Genomic DNA, 21,524 nt, shown 5'->3' with positions numbered 1-21,524 from the left:
AGATGTCTAGTTTAACGTTCCTCCGCACTGTTTGAGTCTTCCGGTCTCCTGACTCTCTTTCTCTCTCTCCTTCTCTCTGTCAGCTATAGTGGGCCAGTTAACAGTAATTATGAGGTTCCTCGTTAATTAGCGAGGAGCACCCAGCTGTTTCAGCCCCGCAAGACAAAAGGCCTTCAGCGCGCACACACACACACACCTAGATGTGCACACACACACAAACAGATATAGACACTTGCACATGCACACACCTGGGGAGTCTTGGTAAAATGTCAGGGCTGTTCAGATTGTAATTACAGGGAGATTTGCTGCCTCTCTCCCAAAGCCGAGATAAACCACCTGAATGACACGCACAAACAGATGCACACATACTCACAAACACACACAGCGCATACACACCCACGAGTAGCCACTCACACAGAAACACACACTCAACTTTTACAGAAAATCGATACTAAACCCTGTCTTTGGCACCCACACCATATTAGAGGTGAAGTGGTAACAAGTAGCACTACTCAGTTTATTTTTCAGTCGTAAGTAACATCAAGTAATTGTTTTTATTGATGTAATCTGTGGGTCTGTTTTTGAGTATCATCTACGTATATTTTACAGCAGTTTAACAGTAAAAAAACAAAAAACAACACTGAGTTGTCAAATTGGAACAATAAAAAACTTATTTTGGAGGGCATGCCCTGCTTGGTTTCACACTCATTTCTCTTATCAGTTAATTCTTCATGTTAACATTAAGCATTAATTAAGAGTTATTCCCACTAGCCTGCTGTGCTCCGGATGAACACAATTATAAAAGACAAAACTGTTTTCGTTTGTGGTTAAGATAAGTGTCTGCTAAACAAAGGAAGCTATGTGTGCACGCAGTCACACCCACTCTTTTAAGACCCCATAATCTCACAAATCATCGCTAAATCATTGCGCCTTAAACCAAATGCTCCGAGCTTCTGGGGTGCAACAGCTGCATGTGTCATCTCCAACAGCTTTCCAAAATGTATACAGCAGCGTCTGATTGATGGCACTCTCTAACTAGAGAAGGGATATGGGATTTGATCAGCATGTTGTAGTTGTAGAAAAAAACCCACCTACACAATATGGTTTAGATAATAAGAATAAACTGATTTATTATGGAGGATTTATGCACGTATCAGCTTAAAGTATTGCCATAATCGCAACATTGGCAACAGTTGCATTATTGCGTGAATTAAATTAATTCCCCCTCCAGGAATAGTGTTAGAAACTGTATTAAATATTGACTTGTATTGAAGAGTCAGATTGAAAAAAGACAAAGAAAGAAAAAGGGCAATGCCCAAAAATTGAACAGCCGTATCACTTTAGTAGGAAGCCTGTGTGTCTGTATGTGTGGGTGGATGCACATTATGTGTTGGTGTTCCAGGCGGACTGTCTGCCGCTTTCTACATGTGTGTGTGTGAGTGTGTCTGTCTATCTGTGTGTGTTAAATGTGTTCTTGGCAGGTTCCTGAAAGCCTGCTGAGCTGTGAAGAGGAGGTGCGATTATAATTTCAGCACCCCACTGTTTCCTCCACAGTTACATCGGTACTTAGTACCTGCTACATCTATTTCCCCCGGTGCTATTACTCATAACTCTTTCCTCCAAGGGTACCGACAGCAGCATCAGGGGTCAATTTACTTCCATCTAGACCAAATTAAAGCCGGAACAACTACAGCGATGAGGAAGCACACAGGAAGCACAGTTCATTTAATCATATTTTATTTAAAATGAGTTACGCACTTAAAAAAAACTTACTTCCTCTGTCTTATAACCACAGTTGTTTGTATTCTATTCTAATTCTTTTCCTATTGCTATCACCATTATTTTCAGTAGATGTCATATTTCTACATTTTTTATCAGGAATACAAAGGGTTGTTAGAGGGTTGTGTGCGTGCTTGGCCTTTGGTTTTTAAATGGTTTGCACTGCACTTGTGTAGTGCTTTTCTAGTCAAAGTATTTTTAAACTACCGATCATCATTCACCCATTCAGACACACATTCATACACTGGAAGACCAAGGCTACCCTACAAGGTTCCACCTGCCACCATGAGAAAAAAACACATATTCTCCAGTGACGCAGCATCTGGAGCAGTTTGAGCTTTAGTATCTTGCCCAAGGGTACTTTCTCACTTTCCGATCAGTAAGCCACAGCGGCAAGAGTTTAGGTTGATTATTCTTTCATTTTCTTATATTATTAGGATAGATAAGGGAGCATGATTGACTTTTCATGAGGATCAGAGTATTTAGCTTCAATGACAGACAGTACCTGTAAAATAACCTGTGCACATCTGTAATTCATCACATATGGTGCTTCATTGGGACCTGTGGTTGTCACTTATTAAAGCCATACGCGTCTAACTATGACACTCCTCTGCAATCACAGTTCCAAAAATGTGGAACATGTGGCTTACATTGTGAATTCCACTAAAATACTTGGTTATGTTTCGGAATAATCATGTGTTGGGTTGAAATAGCTACGTTTTAAGCTACAGTTAAGTAGTCAATGTAAACAAGTCAAAGTTGACTTGTGTTTCACATGAATGAACAGTAATCTCCTGGGAGAAAGTCATATCTTTTTTTTACCCATCTATCCACCTACACGGACTTTGTCGCTCATCATACTGTGTAAACTGACTAACATTGCAATAGATGTGTTTACACTGGAGTTATATGACAGTCCAGTGCATTAGATAGAGATGCTAAACGATGCCGTGGACTGTGACAAAGTCTCAGTATTTGACAACACAGGACTGAGAGCAGTCTTTGTAAAAGCAGGTGAGACATTTTAACCAAGGCACAATGAAATCCTAGACAGCGGACACTTGTTTCACGCAGCATATCAGTGGAGAACATTCATAATAAGCCAGCAAATCCAACTTGACAACCACAGTATGTTCACATGCAGCAACAACTGGTGGAGTGGATGGATGGATGGACACGCGTACCTGTATCTCGTCCACAGAGACCGTCTTTGTCAATCACATGCCTAAATGAGTTTTGGTTCATAAGCCTTTAAATTAAATCCCTCGCCTTTCTGTGTTGAGTAAACAACCCAGCATGAAGATGAATATGTCATGTTTGCCGACTGATTCTCGCAAGTCTTCAGTTAAACAGAGGTAGTTCACAGATCACGCTCAGTTCACATTATATCACGGTGCATTAAGTTGATCGGCTGCACATCAGCAGCAACAAAACATTTTGAATACCGAAAAAAATAAATAAATGTGACAGCTCGTTCTCAATACTGCTTTAGGCCGGTAAGACAATAAGACAGCGTTTCACAATGCCACTACCACAGCTGAGTTCACACCCTGTTCAAACACTTCACATTAACTCACATTATTCCATCATCAATGGTGCTGTTGACATTGTTGTCACTCAGTTTTCTCACTCAGCTTGGTGTGACTTGCTCAAGGACCCTCACACAGGCAGGGTGCTTGCTAACATGGGCGCTTGAACTCAGGTGGGGTCTCAATTTTCTCCACACTCTTTCACTCAGCTTCACAGAACTGCCTCAATCTTTTTAATAATTTGTATTTATTTCCGAATAGACCTAAAGAAAACTTCAAATTTGTGGTCTTTATATCAATTTGGCTTAATTATAAGCCAATTCTTCATGTGAGTCGTCCCATTGATTAACCTCAATGTTAAGTTTCATTTTTATAGTCTACAAAAAAGAATACGGATCTTATGATTCTGAATTTCCTTTGATGAGTCAAGGTAAAAAAAAAAAAGCAGGTGTAAATATTAAGAAACATTAGATTTAAATTAGTCTCCAAGACAGCTCAGCAAAGTTTCACTGTTAAAATTTGCCATTTCCATCATGAAGAATAACGAGCATTTTTACTTTCATAGAATTATTTAGCTTTATCCATATGTTGTGTTTTTTGTCACCTTTTCTATATTTATTTCCATACCATTTTAATTGCAGGTACATTGGTTCTACTTAACTATAAGCAGAAAAATGCCTACACTATAGGTTTCTTATTATGAATTCAAGACCTAAACTTGCTGTCTATTCATGTTTTCTGATGTGCTATGTTCTCTTTATATACCATACTCTAGGCACAGGAGACATTGGAGAGAGATTAAGTTACCCAGCAGCTCTGTTTATGATAATTGCCTGGTCTGCTGTTAAAACTTTCGCTAACAAGCAAAACTAATTGGTTTTACTACACCGTGCAAAAGCAAAATTATAAAGTCTGGTACTAATCTATAGCTCTGAATTGAACCCAACAGATTTATCTGCCTTTCAAATCCAAATCATTAGCACTGTCTCAAGGTAATATATGTCATTAATTTGAGTTATCGCCCCTAATGACTGAAAGAGACAGGTCAGTAAGAACTACATAGCCGACTCATAAATCCACATGCTCTGCCTTTTTATTGAAAGAGAAAACCTCTTCTCCTCAGCAGGAATATAAAATCATTTTGTAGCTGGTTTACTACCTTGCATCTAACACAAGTCAATAATGTCATCTGCAAAAATGACAGAAACACAAAGAAACTCGTCAGCGCTCGGACAAAATTCATCAAACTCCAATTAGAGTGTCTCACATACATTTGCAGGCCAAATGAATGGATGTAATCCATATAATCCATAATCCTCCTCAATGTCATTATGTGGGACAACAGTTGGCCTTTATTTTCAACTGTAATTAAAAAGACAAAATACATCACTGAACTAGGTTAATGGCTGAACCAGATCAACATGAGTGCTTCAATGAGTAGCGTTGTTTAAGTTAAATACTGCATGTGTATGCAAAGGGCATATAATTAATATTTAAACCTCTGTGGCTTGGGGTTTTCTGTACATTCACAGCTGGTTAAATGTACAGCCACAGCAGCTCTCAGATCAGAATACACTGATCAGAGAGACAGTGGCTTGTTTCCCATCTGCAGGGGAAAGTCACTCACATTCACCTCCTAACACTTGATGTCGGATAGCATGAATTACAAATATAACCTCGGCTCATAGATAATTAATAAATGACCAAGTAAATACCTGGTTTCTTCTGATGTCATCACCACAGCACTAACTTTATACCTGACAGATCTCCGTGCAGAGATTCTTTGTGGAGTGCTGTCATGCTTTCATGACTTCTGTGAAAAATCTTTTTGTGGAACCGGAACCTGATCACTTGTGTGAAGTCTGGGGTGACCTTCGCGACATACGTGGAGTCCAGGGTTCCTTCTGTTTGAATGGATTTTAATTCTGTTGATTTCCGTTCCATAAAAGGAGCAATTCTTATCCAGTGACTCAAATCCTTTTATCTTCCAATCCCTTTTATCCTTTTATCGTTCTGTTTCTTTTGATCTGGGAAACTCATTTCAGCTCAACCTCTGTGAGCCATTTGGACACTGACTAGTACTTAGAATAGCCTTTTGCTTCCTTTGTTTGTTGGAGGATATACAGTAAATTACCTCCAGAAGATCAGCAGCAAGGTGAAAACATCACATGTCAAAGTCAGAGTTGCTAGGAGACCATTTTAAATGTGGCTGTGGGCTCTTCATGAATGGTCCAAGACATTTCTGTGGTATAATTCAATTAGGGTTGTCACGCTACTAAAATCTTCAACTCGATACCGGTACTCAGGAAAATATTCAATACTCAATACCATTTTGGATACCACAAGGATAAAAACAAAGACCCCAAAAGTTAACAGAAATATTTTTATTAACAAGAAAAATGCAACATGTAAAAATTAACAGAACCACAGGTTAAATATTTATAATAAAAAACAGTTTTCCAAAAAGAAACTGCAACTATGATAACAAGCTTCAGATACTCGATACTTTTGAAAATGAGTATTGTATCCGGCTACAACGTTTTAGTATCGATACTTTTTTGAGTATCGATACTTTTGACAACCCTAAATTAAATTATGTCAATAACACTGAGATGTCCGTAAGAGACACTAAAATGAGATAATGATGTTTAATATGCTCCTGCTCTTATTTGTTTTCCCACTAATATCCCTTTATTTAAATCATGTGTTATATGATACATAATATAACATTTTACATGCAGTAATGGGAAGTAATGAAGTAAATGTAATTAGAATAATAGTTTCACTACATTTTGCAGCAGCTTGCCAGTAGTTCAACTACATTCATTTTTGCATATAAAGATTCAAATAGTTAAAAAAATGTATATATTTTTTTCTTTTTTTTTGTGTAGTAAACTGCTAAAACTACAAACAATATTGGGCCATGAAAGGTTGTTTTCAACAGTTGGAATGGAATGTGTTTTTATGAAGCAAACATAACTGTGTTGGACTAATTATAACTATTTTCTTAAAGATTTTTCAGGACACTTGGAAGGAGGAGGACAGTATCTCAAGCAAAAAAATATGGTTATGGTTTTCTATTAACAAGAAAATGGAGATTAAATTGTTTGTCATGCTTTTCAAGCCAAAGAGGCACTTAGCTACTGTCGTAGGTTTTGTAAAACCACATAAAACCTAAAGGAACATTGGCACCAAATGCAGCAGAAACAAAGTGTATCACAGGAAGGTTGCCAAAGACGAAAGACATCTTTTAGCTTAATGACGTATCTGTGGTATCATCATGAGTTTTACTTATTGGTAGAAAAGTTACACATAACACTAAAAGGTTTGTTATACTATGAGTGATGGACTTAATCAAGAATTGAACCACAGAAGTCCACACGGACTTTGGACTTCTAAGTGGAGCCCTACCAATAATTAAGTCACCAGTAAACATCAAATCAAATATTTACAAACCGAACTTTTGATATATCCATCACATATAACAATCAATTGGACGCAGTTAAATCCAGCCTTTGTTTCATCAGTCTCCTCTGCTTTTTACCACCGTAAATCCAAGATGGACAATAAAACAGGTGAGGAATATCTTCTATGGAGACTAATACATTTAACAAGGGTAGATGACAGATTGGGGGTACGCGTGTTGTGGTGTCAGGTTTGGTTGTGGTCGTGTGGTTAAGCATCTGCTCTCTGTCTGACCCGCCGACCCTGAGAGAGAGAGGCAGGGGTGCGGTGAGAGAGAGAGAGAGCGGGGTAGGGTCAGGGTGTGGGGGAAACAGACGGACAGTGTCAAAGATCAAAACGTTTACGGTTGTCCACCGTAACACCCTGCTGAGCTTTTGTCTGCAAGCTGCATGCCCTCACCTCTGGGATGTCTGTGCATGCAAACTTCATTACCCTGGACAACACACAAAAGGAAGTTTTCAATAACTGAATTATTATATAAATGAATTCCCCTTTCTATTTGCTGATATTAGCTCCCTGTCTGTTTCTCCTGTTTAAATCTGTTCTAGGTCTTTGTGTCTATATGCAGAGGACAAATTGGTGTTATGAGTTATTTTTATCCAGCATTGTGTATGTATGGTATATAGACACACATTAACTGGGACTGTCTTATTGTCGCTGCCTGCCCTGCAGAGTTGTCCTCCTTTTTTGAGCGTGCTGGTGGCCACTCAAGCATGAAAGCTTTAGAAAACAGCAATTTTAGTAAAGACTTGCACTAAATACTGGTGTAAAAATAGGACTTTTAGACTCTCAGTGCAATCATTTGGCTGCACAGTCTCTTTGGAGTAATTTTATTGCCAACTATAAAGGACCAGTTGCCTTTCACTTATTTTGTAAAGGGCTGCACCCAAATTAATCAGTTAGTTACATGGTGATACATAGTTGAGAGGAGAGGAGAGGAGAGGAGAGGAGAGGAGAGGAGAGGAGTTAGGTAAGCAGGTGACAGCAGTAGCCTCCAGCTGTGAACTGAGTGCGCCCAGAAACAGCCTGACAGGGCCTGCTGGGGAAATGAGTCTTCTCTGGGAATGGAGCAGACAAGCACACATATGCACAAGCGTGCACACATATAGAAAGTCATCCTGTGCACAGAGAGGCACACACATACATAGGCAGAGTCAACAACAGTACAAAAAGGCTCCCAAGGCGTCGGACTCAGACAGGAAATACATCATCACTTAGGAAGGAAATGCATCACCTGCAGAGCTCTGAAACCCCTCGCCAACAACACTGTAGGATGAGGGTGTGCATCTCTGCCTCAGTAGTGGAACAAGTATTCAGATCCCTTACTTAAGTAAAAGAACTAAGACCACACTGTGAAATGACTCTATTGCAAGTTAAAAGTCCTGCATTCAAAACTTAACTTAAAGTCATAGACTGTATATAAATAATGGACGTAGTCACCGTGACGTCACCCATTGGTTTGTGGACTGCCCGTTGGAAGCCTCGAGTTCAGCGTTATACTCGTCGCCATCTTGCGTCGCCATCTTGTTTCCGAAACGCGGAGCAGACCATAATTGGACTGTGGCGGAGCGCGAGGGATCTGACGACACTGACTACACGCATCTCTACACCTCAACCCGACTGAGAGAAGCTGCTGCTAATTCATGTTAACATTACTGGAGCGTTAACTGGGATGTTAGTTTTGGCTAGCAAAAAACAAAAACAAAATGTATGTTACTTAACTCAGAAAACTGAGCAGCGACTCCTTGGAGTGTCTGTCAGTCCAACCAAACGCTGAACAAGACATTTTTTCTGAACAAAACATTCAAATAAACTGTCATTAAGTGAAAATACAGTGTGAAAGGGTCAAAGTTATGAGAGCAAATCGGTAAACGTTCTCTTTTCTATATATAAAACGTTATATGTAACTTTATTGACACGTTGCCGTGGATACGCATTGCTCTGCTTCTCTCCTGGTGACGGCTTGCCTTGTCAGTGACCTATAGCCACGCCCCAAATCATACGATTCTTTATCTTCTATTTTCTTCTAAATGGGGCCATTATTAGAACTATTGACATCAAATTGTCTTGAAGATGATTTTTTACTAGCAATTGAGACCATAGTGTTGTCCTGAAAATTTTTTCTGAGGTAATAAATCAAGTCAGAAGTTTTCAAATTTTGCACTGAAATGAATGGGCAGATTTTTTTTGCAGCCAAACTGAGCGCCCCCTGCTGGAATTTTCGGTGAATTGCAGGCTTAAGGCACTTCCTGGTTGGCCCCCATGCTCAGACACGGAGATTGCCGCCTGGTTAAAGTACAAAAGTATCATTATCAAATTGTACTGAAAGTAAAAGTACTTGATATGCAGAATGCCTCCACTAAGATTGTTTTATATACTCCAAATATATTATTGGTTTCTTATTATTGATGCATTTATATGTAAAACATACAATAGTTGCTTTAAAATATAGGGGAGAAGAAGTATAGATTTACATAAATGGAAAGTAAAGTACCACAAAATTGTACCAAAGTACAGTATTTGAGTAAATGTAAATCCCACCACTGCTATGCTTGCAAGCACAACTATATAATCATCATTTTCAGGTTCATACTGGTACTTTGGGTTTCTTCTACGACATGCTAGAATGTTAAAAAAAACACTATTTTTCTCATACTCTACGTGGCTGCTGCAAATCTATTCACCCTCTGTGAGATTGGTCGGCTTTTTCAGGTCTTCCACCTTTGTGCTTTCTATATTTTTTAACCGTCCATAATTGCAGCCAGGGGAATGACTGTAGAGCGCCACGTTCTACCATAAAAAAACAGCAATAAAAGTTTCAAAACGTCAGTTTGAGCTGAGAGCAGAACGGCTCAGAATGGTCGGAAACCTGTTTTTTCTCATAGGGGTTTACTTTTACATACATTTACCACATCTTAAGCTTTGGCCTTGTTTAATATAAGCAACTGAAGCATTATATATATACTATATAAAAAACATATAATGTTTATGTGATTTTGCATTATACACAAGGTCACAATAACACATAAACACCCACTGTTGCTCTGTGTTTTTCTCCCCCATGCAATACCATGAAGTGTCAGAAATACTATTATTTTTTATATAGAGAAAACAAAGTTAACATGATTGGTTGTGTGATGATGATTAAATCATGAGGACTGATTAAGCAAATTAACGCATTTTATAGTTTCAAATACATATTAAGTCAAATCCATAATTGATGGTTATTAAAGCTGTTGGAGTTGAGATTGCTACATCTGACAGTAGTTGAGTTCACGCAGGGTTCATTTGTTTCGCAAACTGACGAGTCAAATTACCTTCATGCATGTAATCCGTATTTGTGTTGTGCATTTGTCCGTGTCTTTGGAGACATGTTTTTTTGTTTGCTTTGCTTTTTCAAAAGCACAACTAAATAAATATTCAAATAATTTGTATTTTCCACAAACAGCAAGTATAATTACATGAAAGATCAAGCAATTAAAAATAACTACGATAGATGTCTGGTAATAAGTCCCTGAATATATAAACACTCACCTAACTGACACAAATCATGTTTAACATTTGTTTTTGTTAAAAATGGCTGCACTTTTTTATGCTTCACTTGTTATGTAAGTAATGAGGGACCCAAAAAATCATCAAAGTACATTTAAACAACATTGTTGTGATATCAGAAGGAAATAAAGTGGTTTGGGGTATTTTATTTGCCTCTACAACAGCATGTTTTTTCAGCACATCTTTTATCTCAGTGTCACATTCTGTGTGTATGTTGCATTGCTAAGTGATACACTAAACCAAATGAAAATATTTAAATGTTCACACGGTCACCATAGCAACAATCTCACTCTAAAAGATCTGATATCCATCACATCATTGCTACATTAGACAAAGACTTGTGAGTAAAATACGATGTGACAAGCAGAGCAAGGAACCATAAAATATTAGAAGTAGTATCTGTAAACTTGTCTAATTATAGCGGATAAAGAAACTGAGAGCTTGTTGAATTGTGCCATGATGGATCCGAAATAAAAGTTGAGTTAATGACGAGTTAAATCACAATGACAAAATGACAAATCAGATTCCGAACATTTTCAATGGGGCTAGCTGATCATTAGTGATGTCATTTATCAAAGCTTTACATCATGTTCATAAATAAGGATTATCACTGCTGGTACATCATTTGCACATTATTACCTACAACAATGTGCATACATCTGTGGCTAAATATGCAGTACACCCATTCATTAGGGACTCACAGTTAACATTAGCCTACTTAAAGCAAAGATAGGACATTAAGTTATGAATGAATGACCATGTTTATGTAGATTGTATTCATGTTTAATATGTTACAAGTTAAGAAAGTTAAAAGGTTCTCAGGTTTGCAGTCTCCATTGTGAAAAGCCTTCAACGGTGTTTTTAACAGTGTTAAAAGTTCACACTTTGTAAGGGCCAGCTAAAAATTCCACTCATACAGATTAAAATGAACCAGTTCAAAGTTCAGAATTTTGAATGCTGAACTGAATATTGAATGCTGAAGTTTACAGTCCCCAAAAATGAACTAGTTCCCATTGGTTTCTTCAGTTTTTGCGTCATAAGTATATTGTCAATGTTTTTTTTGAGACCCCACAATTTGCATAACGAGATTTTTATGCTGGAATTTGTACTCACTTGTTCATATACACGGTTTCCCATAAAGTTTTCAGACACAAACCTCTGGTAATTGTGGTTTCATTTTCATTGTGTTATGTCTTGAAGACATTGATTAATAAAGTTTTAAGAAGATATACACTTTATATTTCAAGAATAAATCACATAAATCATTTCATGGAATGGGTAAAAATGATTTTATTCCAGCTTTATGGGCATCCATGTATACGATCGTATATGGTCCTCCAAATATTCATGTAAACTGGTGTCACCAGGACCAGTGTCTGTGTCGTCCGAATTACCAGTTGTATTAGTTATGCCAGTGTGTTTCCTCTTATCTAATCTGAACCAAACCTTATCCATAAGACTAACCATGGAGGGGGGCACTACTGGAAACATCATGTTAACAGAAGGGGAAATACAATATGATGGGGGAACAGCCAGGTGCTGTAAAACCTGTAAAACACAGCGTTGTTAATATTGCAAAAGTCAATGACGCTCACATACACATTCATTAGTTGCAAAACGATGCTGGTCACCAAAAACATGTGCACAATCAATTAACTTGCTCTTTTAATGCATTTATTCACAACACTGGTTTGGTTTTCAAGTCATATACTAGCTTTAAAATGTTGTATTCCAACCCCTCTATAAAGAAAAAGGTAATGCTATACACAAATCATTTGCTACCCATTATAAGAACTGCTGCAATCCTTCAATTAAACTGTCAGTAATTATAGGAATATAACTATTGAGGCTCATCATTTGGATTCATTGTAATTTAGCCATTTGTTGGCTTTAACATGAATGAAACACAAATACCATCTGCTTCATTTTTTCCCTTTTTTCACCACCATGAGCAACCTAGAAGGTACTGAAGACACTGGCAGCCAAATTACACAAATAGGTACAAATCAAAGTCAAAGTGACAGGACTGGCACCAAGTGTATTTAGCTCAAGTTAGGTTGCCATGACATCGACATGAATTGTGGTCTGTGGAGCTTTCGTGATGAACAGAGCCACCTTCCACATCAATAAACTCGATATCTTTATATTCTGTAGTATTTTTATCAGTTCCGCTCTGCTGTGGTGTTTGGTCTTGTCGGAAATTCATGTCAGATACTGCATGTATTTCCCCAGAGAGCACACGGTCATTAAGGGCATCAGTATCTCCCTCAAGGGCAGTCTGACAGGGACAGACAGGCTGTCACCAGGGATCGAACCTTTGACCGACATTTGTGTTTATATGGCCATCCATCTATATAGAGGGATTCCTATAGACTGCACACTATTTCACATTTAAATCCAAGATTCCATTTGAGATGAAATAGCTCGTCCTATGGTGGCCATGTTGCCTGTTTCTTTACTTAGATTAGAACACCACACACACACACACACCAACAGGGAGCACCAGCTGGATATGAGACTGTCTGTCTTTGTTAATTTCTCATCTGCCTTTCCTGTAACGCATCAGAGAGAGTCGCAGTGTGTGTGTGTGTGTGTTTGTGTGTGTCTCTGTGCATGTGTGTACGTGTGCTTGTGTGATTGCGGTCACACCCTCAAGGTAACACATGCTATCTTTATGCTCCCAACATATTTTTGTGTATTTATTCGTGTGTGTGTGTGTGTTTGTGTGTGCGCGCCCACACAACATGTTCACGTCATGTCTACTTCTAATCATCTTTGAAATAATGAAGAGGCTATGGAAGACTGACAGATTGTGTATGTGTGTACAATGTACGTGTGTGTCTGAGCTTGTGCGTGCGCGTGTGTGTGTGTGTGTGTGTGTGTGTGTGTGTGTGTGTGCATATGTACAAAAAATGCCTGTGTTCTCCAGAAACCTCATATCTCCCAAAAGTCACCTTCTGAGTAATTGAGAAATACAGATGATTTTCCCAATTTGACGGGCCTTTAATCAGAGTCTTGTTTCAGATTTGGAACGCTTCATAGTGATTTAAGCAATAATTTTGATTTGTGTATGCATGCGTATATGTGCATTTAGTGGAATTGTGTATGAAATGCACATAATTATAATAACGTTTCAGTGATAAAATACATTAGAGACACATTAAAAATATACTTCCTGGAATTCCATAATTTTTTACAGTTGGTCTACAGCAGAACCATCTTTGCTGATGGCTCCTGCAGGACGCCACCACGTCTTTGCATTCAATTATGATGAATTATGCTTATACTTATTACACTCATGACACCAGTCTGTAAATGCACATTTGCACTAGACCTTGGAGGAAAAGAGCAATTGTATATAAAAGTGGTTATGGATCCAGAGGGCCCGAGAACAGCTGGAACAGCTCACAGGAGTGCAGTCTCTCTTTAGTCCAATTTGCATGGCAAAATTATCACTTCTTTCAATTTAGCAGCCCGTTCAATATGTGAAAGCTGACATTTCTAAAATCATAGCAGGAAAACACAAATCCGAAATACATGAGTAGATTGGGCTCTCTAGCAATTTAAAAACATTTGGATTGCAATCTGCATGCAGGAATTCAATGTGCACCCTATTTGTTGGTTAAGAGAGAAAAAACACGAGAGATTATCTGAGCTGTACACTGTGAGTACCCACCCATTACAATCAACACTTTTTTGCACTAAGGAAAGGGGCTGGAGGGAGGAGAGAGAGAGGAGAGGCAAGACTAATGGAGGAAAGAAAGGAGAGGAAGGAGGGAAGAGGAGAGATGGCAGATGTGGGATATGAGAAAGGTGGTGATTACAAATTCACCATGGGTGAATGTTGGTAGGAGGAGGCAGGAGAAAAGAAGAATGGGCCATTAGGAGTGGAGGAAGATGGATGGAGAGAAGAAACGGAGCAGCCAAATACCAAGAATATGAAAATTTGCATCAAAACACATACTCTCACATGCTCTCTATTCAACACCAGCATTCATCGTGCAGTGTAGTTGCTACAAAATGCAAAACTTTTTAAGGGCAGGAAAAGGTTAAATCAAAAAAGGCAGAGTGAAGAACTGTGACTGAAATTGCAATGCCCTCTAATGCTGGAAAATATCAAAGGCTTCAGATTCATTAAGAAATATCAAGTAACACACACCCACACTTGCTCCTAGTGTTAAGGGCCACCTCTATCCCAAGAATTACATTTACAGGCTGTAAATGTTTTGCACTCGGAAAACTAGCTTTGGGGGAAAATTAATTCTGCCTGGATCACTATCAGACAAAACCATCTTGTTGAAATATCCAGAAAATGATCTCTGGCAGCGTATTTCGCATATTCTGTGCAGCATGTTCATACTATGTTAATTTTAAATGTATCAGAAGATTATTCACTGTCAATGTGGGCTCAATCTTTGGTTCCAATCTTGCTAATGGCATCTGAGGCAAGGTTACATTTACGGAACTAAAGACACCTGAATTAGGAAAGATCGATAACACCTGACTGTGGTCATTGATAAGTCGTGAACACACATGGGTGAGTTGTGAATATGAACAGCTGTACATATAGATTTGCTTTGATTACATTCCTTAGGATCAAAGTTGACAACTTTGCAGCCACACAGCAAGCAAGTGCACCAATACAGGACATAGCAAGTCAGCTAATAGAACACACTAGTACAACAACAAGAAGTCTTATTTCAAGAAGCTCTCTTAAAGTCAGTCTGAGATTTACTTGTGTCTAATTGTCTCTTGCTTAATCACTCTTATTATTTTCCTCTGTTATGTCCTCTTTGGTTTACCATGATGTCCGCAGGAGCTGCTTGCCCAACTCCGGTTCAGACAACACTTGCAACACCCCACCCTTAGGCCTGAGAACTTCTTGTTCCCACCAGTCGAAAATGTCTTTGGTACCGGACTGACATCCATAGTCCTGGCACCATGGCCCATTAAGCAAACTAACCACAGCTGCAGTTAGCATCTAGCAATGAGAAAGCTGCTTCAGAATCTGCCAAGACAGTGTACCCACGGACATGTCTTGTCACCTTAACAACCAACAACAATCACAAGTTTATTTCGGACCAGCGTAATGACCAAAGTCAACAGTGCAACACCCCATCTTTCGTATTTTAATTCTATGGTGACGCCGATTTATTTTGAATCTCCAACCCAACAGTCATCACTTACTTTGACTAATGGCGCAACTCTGTCAGCCAGTGATGTCACCCAGTGACAGACTTTCCCCAGCTCCAGACAAAAACAAGTAATTACAAATGTACTGTATAGAAGCTGGAACTGCAGGAGAGGATTAGGTGAATCAAAGTCAAGAGGGACACATGGGTAGAGAATGGAGTTGAGGATGCAACAGTGCAATAATGAATAAGATAACAAGGTATATGCATTATGCCTTTCTCTCAACCCCTCCCTCTCTCTTTCCAGTCTCGCTTTCCCCCATTTCCCCTTCTCCCTCTCTCTCTTCCTTCGTAAGTCAAAAGTATTTATATGATCAAGAGGCTGACTCTGCGACAGACACATCTCGCTCCCTGAGAAACCAGCCATAAGCCACAGGATTAAATGTGTGTTAGAGAGTCTGTGTTGCGCTAATGTTCAGTGTGAGAGTGCTCGTCTGCCTCAGTGTGTGTACACAGTGCACGCAGTCCAAATGCACGTCTGTGCATGTGTGAATTCAGCTGAGAAAAACAAAAGACGTTATGCCCCTGTGCTTGTCAATGAAGGCATCATGTTTTGCCTCCACTAGCTCACCAATAAACATTATTATTAATTGCATGTAGAATATCAATCGATAATTGACAGCAGAGAATTATTACCAAAGTACTCAACCAGTAACTAACACAGGTAAATGATGAGCGGTGGCGCGTTAATGGCAAACATCAATCAATGGCTTATAATCAACAGCAGAATTGTTGGCCGCACCAATCAATCTCAGGTATCCAGTGATGGGTTATAAAACCGGGTTGGAGGATCATTTCACTGCGCCTGACAGCCTGTCCAATTCAACACTGATGACCAGCATTAAATTACGAGACGCTACCAGGGGATGAATGACAAATTTCAATTTAGCCATGTTGCAAGAACAAAGCACTACATTTCCATGGCTCGTCAATATAAATTAAATTAGCTATTTTTAGCCCTCTGGTTTAATTACTTGGTCACATGCTGGAGCCTTAAGTAGAACCCTGTTTTAATTCCTTACCCCACCAATGACCAGGAATAGATGACTCTGCTGTCTAATGGATAATTAGTGCTAGATGATTGATCAGTGTTAGTCTTTTGATTGAGTGCCGATGAAATCCATACTGTCAGTAAAAATCTGCGATGAGGTTAATCCTAGAGGTAGTGCTGAAAAGAAGCTCAAACATAGATCTGCTGCAAAGGTGCAGGTTGTGAGGTTGGATGCGGCTCTCGCTTTCATTCTGACAGGCTGAATGTAGCCCAGAATACATTTAAGAGTCTCGGAGACGGTGAAAAATGTGTGTGGGTTTTGTCTTGTGTGCATGTGTGCACATGTGCGATTTAGTATGTTTGGTGAGTAAATTAAGCCTCTGGAGCCACAGGACAAATCTGACAGTCGAAAGGAAGAGGGAGCCCGGAGGAGAGATGAGAGCACAGAAGAAGCGCTGAGCAGAGGAGAAGAAAACAGAGGGGCAGGGGGACAGGAGAGGGGAAGAGAGGAGAGGTGGAGTTAAGCTGAGTGGAGCAGCAGGAAGGAGGAGAGCAGATGAAACAGAGGAGGGGGGGATCAGGGAGGAGAGGGAGAGCAGAGGACAAGTACAGCAATTTTTCAACATCTGACTTGGAGAAACTTAATTTGAAGCTGATATTTTGAAATGTATTCTCATGAACTGGTGCATGTGATTTCTTATGGAAAACTTTTGCAGAATGATTGGTATTGGCATCTTTGAGTACCTTGTAAAGCGCTCTATGAATAAAATGTATTGTTATTATTATTATTATTATTATTATTATTATTATATCCTATTAAATGTTACATGTGATGATCCCTGTTTGAAACATGTTGCAAACATGTCCTGTTTTAAACACTTTGAAAACAATTTTCCGACTAACACTGGTTATGATTAGGCACCAAAACTACTCGGTTGAGCTTAGGAAAAAGAACAGAAATAGGCTTTAAAAACACTGTTTCCAGCCAAAACTTCAACAACAAGTCCTGCCCACCCAAAGTGGACCTATGTGGCTTTCACTGTCACATTGTTTCGTCAATAGACAAAATTGTGCGCGATAGTTAAAAATTCCAGCATTCCTTTTCAGTCGAATAACTACTAAAAATTTGTGAGACCACCAACATTTTGTTTTTCAAATAAGAAGGTGTCCAAAATTAAGTAACACATTTATAATAACATGTCAGACACGGTCTGAAACCTTTCCTCAGCCCCTTGCCAAACTGTCCTCTTGACCTCATTTTATCGGCCCAACACTTTGGGGAACACACACTTCTCAATTAAAACCCAATATCATGACAAAAGATGACTTTGGAAATGGCATTGTGTGTCTGTGTCAAATTGGTGAAGCAAGTTGAGAAATTAACGTTTTTGTCCACTGGCTACAGCAGCCTGTGAATCCATTACCGCCTATTTCATTACTTTACCTTCTAGATTGGTTTGTTAGAATAGAATTGTGGGTCCATACAATGATTGGTTACCTGCCAATGGCTGGTAGAGTAGACTAATTCAACAGCCACAGCCAAAATGTAACAGTGTTTGGCCGGTGGCTGGTTTTAATTTTCCAGCCTCTTTTTAAAGCCTTGGTCCCCAAAATGTCAGCATGGATCAAGGGGACATTTAATTACACATTTATTTACAGTTCTGTTCCGCCTTGACACTTGAAAAAGGGTTTTATTTGCTTGCTTGCTTGCCTTCAACATTGGATTAATCTTAATGGGAATATGGATTTAACTAAAACTATTCTTCAGCCAGCCTCAATTAGACTACATTTATAACATGAGGAGTTGGAAAGTATCTGAGGTCTCTCAAACAGGCTACACAGCCATGAGGAGATCAGTGCCAGGATCTGTGCCCCAAAGGGTTTAAAATTAGATCCTTTGTGCCGGAGGAAATCCCACCTGTCTTGTCTTTGTGCAGTCGACATCCTGCAAATCACAATGTCTCATCTGTCTATCGGTGTGAACCAAAACAACCCTGTTTTTTTTTAGTAAACTCCAACCTGTGATGCTGCAAAACCAAGTGTCTAGACATTCCCGGTGTCGATTTGTTTAATCACTGCAGAAATCCTTTTTTTTCCTGCTCCGTCAGCCTACACATGACACCAGACACTGGAGGATCATGCAGACTTTCTAATGGCAATGATAAATTGCTTCCACAGGACTTGGCTTGCAGGTTTGCTGTCTTTTTGTACAAGTTTTAAACAATACAAAGTCAGTTTGGCTTCACTGATATTGGTGTATGTTTAGTCTCTTTCTATTGCAAAAATGGCTATACCGTCACACAACTCTGTCTCTTTAAACAAGTTCCCTTTTTCCTCTCCTTCCCTCACTTCCTCATGAGCCCACTCTCAGTCCCTGGATCTCTTCTCCTCCTTCTCTTCCTCCCAATCCTTTCTTTGCTTTTTAACTCCATCCTGTTCTCCCTTCTTCTTCTCAAGATGTATGGTCAGCAAGCTGAAGCCTTACCTGACGCAGATATGGGTGTGTTTATATGAGTGTATACTATTTGTGTGTTTGTGTGTGTTCATACAGCATTTCTTAACAATATATGAGAGGAAAAACTAAAAATGGAAAGCAGAGAAGGACCAAGATACAGACAGACAAAGAAAGTGGCAGGGAGCAGTGTGCTATACTGTGAATATTTTAACATTTTATTTCACTCAAGAAGGAAAACGAAAAGAGAGAGAGAGATGAGGAGAGGAGGAGAGGGATGGGAGTGTGAAGAGACAAAGTAAAAAAGTGTGTGTGTGTGTGTGTGTGTGAGAGAGAGAGAGAGAGAGAGAGAGAGAGAGAGAGAAAGGGGGAGACACCACCATTATATAACATATTTTAGCTGAAATACAGTAGAAAATGGGTACGGTGGTGGAAATTTGGGAATAAAATGCTGTGTAAGGCTCGGGCCTCAACACTATAAACAACTCACGTTCACACACACGCACTGAGACAAACACACTCCCGCACACACTTTGGTATAAGCAGCTCACGTTCGCTGCCACAGCCCAAGAGCTACCGCAAGAATATTTATTGGCTACCAGCTCAATGGCTGTATTGAAGAGAAGGATGGAGAGAGAGGGAGAGAGGGGGGAGAGATAGAGAGAGAGAGGGAAAGAGAGAGAGAGCAAACTGAAGCAAGCAGAAAATGAGAAAAGAGGGAAAGAGGCTGTTGCCGGTTCCATCCCTCTCTCCTTCTTTCCCTCCATCCTCCCTGTAAGCCAATTTCTATTTCTCCTCTTTCCTCCGCAACACACCATATACCCACGCACGCCCACGTGCACGTCCCCCCTCTCACTCACACACACACATGCACAGACACCTCACAGACATCCTCACGCGCACGCAGACACCCTCTCACTCACTCACTCACTCACACACACACACACACACACACACACACACGCATGCACGCACGCACGCACGCACACACACACTCTCTTCCTTAACCCCACTGGAAAAGAAGCAGCATCTTTTCTTATGACTGCAGTAGAAAAGAAAAAAAACTCCAGCACCCAGTCTCACCCAACCCGCCCGCGTGATTGAGGGCGTTTATGTCACTGCGTGTGGCTCATGACTGTGTGTGTATGTGCGCGTGTCGCATCCCCTTACCTTGCGCGCGCGAGGAGAGCGAGCACAGAACGAGACTCCACAGAAAACAGCGCATCACCGTCATCCCTCCGTCCGTCATCCTCTCGTTCGTCCCTCTCATCCTCCTCTTCGTCGTCCCCCTCTTCATCCTCCTCTTTGGCGACGAGGGGTGCGCGTGACAGCGTTCCGTGCCGCTATTAGTTATATTATTAACATCAATGCATCTTCCGCGAGCCGAGCGCGAGCCCTCTAAGCTCTCACCGGGCCGCATGCTGCTTCACATCCAGAAAACGGAGGGAGAGAGAGAGGGGGGAGAGAGAGGGAGAGATAGAGAGAGGGAGGGAAAGAGGGGGAGAGAGAGAGAGACAGAAAGGGGGGAGACGCGTGCGTTTTTCCTCGCCTCCTCCTTCTAACATAGACTAGATAAATCCTTCATATCCGAAAAAATGAATTCAGTCAACATCCAGAGAGAAAAGGAGACAGACAGAGGGGGTGATGGGACGGGCACACAGGTTGTCTCTCTGTCTTTAAATCCACTCTCCACCGTCAATATCTCTCTATTCCGTCCCGTTCCCTTGCAAAAGAGTGATAGAGAGACTTCAAATCCACACTTCCTCCGGGCTGCATCCCTTCTCTTTTCTCAAATATCCCTTTCTGTTTGGAAGCCTCTCCTCTTGTGTCGTTTCTGCACACTGTGCGTCTCCTCTCCTCCTTTTCTCGCCTGTCTTTTATTTTAAAAAATCCCCTCTGTTTCTGTTCCCCTCGGTGTCTCAAAAATGCAATTTGTTCTGTATTTCTTCTCCGGATAACCCTCCTGTCTCCTCCGTCTCCCGACTCGTGCGTCTGTCAAACCTTCCTCTTCTTTTTCCTCCTCTTCTTCTTCTCCTCCTTTTTTCCTCTCACAAACAACGACCAGCAAAATGTTGCATCTTCACCCCTCCTGAAAGAAGAAAAAATAATCACTCTCTCATCATTCTACCATTCATCTGACTTCTTTTTACTAAAGCGTCACCATCAGTCATTCCCTTTTAATGTCCTTACCAAACAAGCCAAACCACAGCTTGCTCGTTATGTTGACACAGTCCTCTCCTTTAGTTCTCCGTGAAAGTCCAACGACGAGAAGATGAAATGACAATCCTTCTTGTTGTCAGAAACCAGAGGAGACATGTACCGTCTCCTCTGCTTGGTAGACTTGGGTCTTTTCTCCCGGTGTAGCGGCTGGTGCGTCTCTTCCTTCTCCCCGCCGATATAGAGATGCTGCCTTCAAGTGCTCCTCGTAAGCTCCCGCTTCCACTCACGTGCTTTTGCTCGGAAATAATCGCTTAAAATGGACTCTCTGTTAAAAAAAAATTGTTTGGGTGGATGTTGGTGTATTTTGAACATCAGGCTACGCGGAGGATGCTACTCCTTGCTGT

General features: G+C 40.2%; 1 protein-coding gene across 1 annotated transcript in view; it reads right to left on the bottom strand.

The window, feature by feature from the left end:
* csmd3b (CUB and Sushi multiple domains 3b) overlaps positions 1-21,285 on the bottom strand; it is a 380,920-nt gene extending 359,635 nt beyond the window's left edge. The window contains exons 1-2 of the mRNA XM_059350826.1: positions 21,151-21,285; positions 20,131-21,049 (exon numbers count right to left, since the gene is read on the bottom strand). Of these exons, the coding sequence (XP_059206809.1) occupies positions 20,131-20,380 (250 nt within the window). The 5' untranslated portion in view covers positions 20,381-21,049; positions 21,151-21,285. The remainder of the gene's footprint in view (positions 1-20,130; positions 21,050-21,150) is intronic.
* Positions 21,286-21,524: the final 239 nt, after the last annotated feature.

Source organism: Centropristis striata, chromosome 14 (genome assembly GCF_030273125.1).
Source record: "Centropristis striata isolate RG_2023a ecotype Rhode Island chromosome 14, C.striata_1.0, whole genome shotgun sequence".
NCBI classification, from domain to species: domain Eukaryota; kingdom Metazoa; phylum Chordata; class Actinopteri; order Perciformes; family Serranidae; genus Centropristis; species Centropristis striata.
The sequence above is the reverse complement of the archived record's forward strand: the minus strand, read 5'-3'. Positions and strand labels throughout refer to the sequence as shown.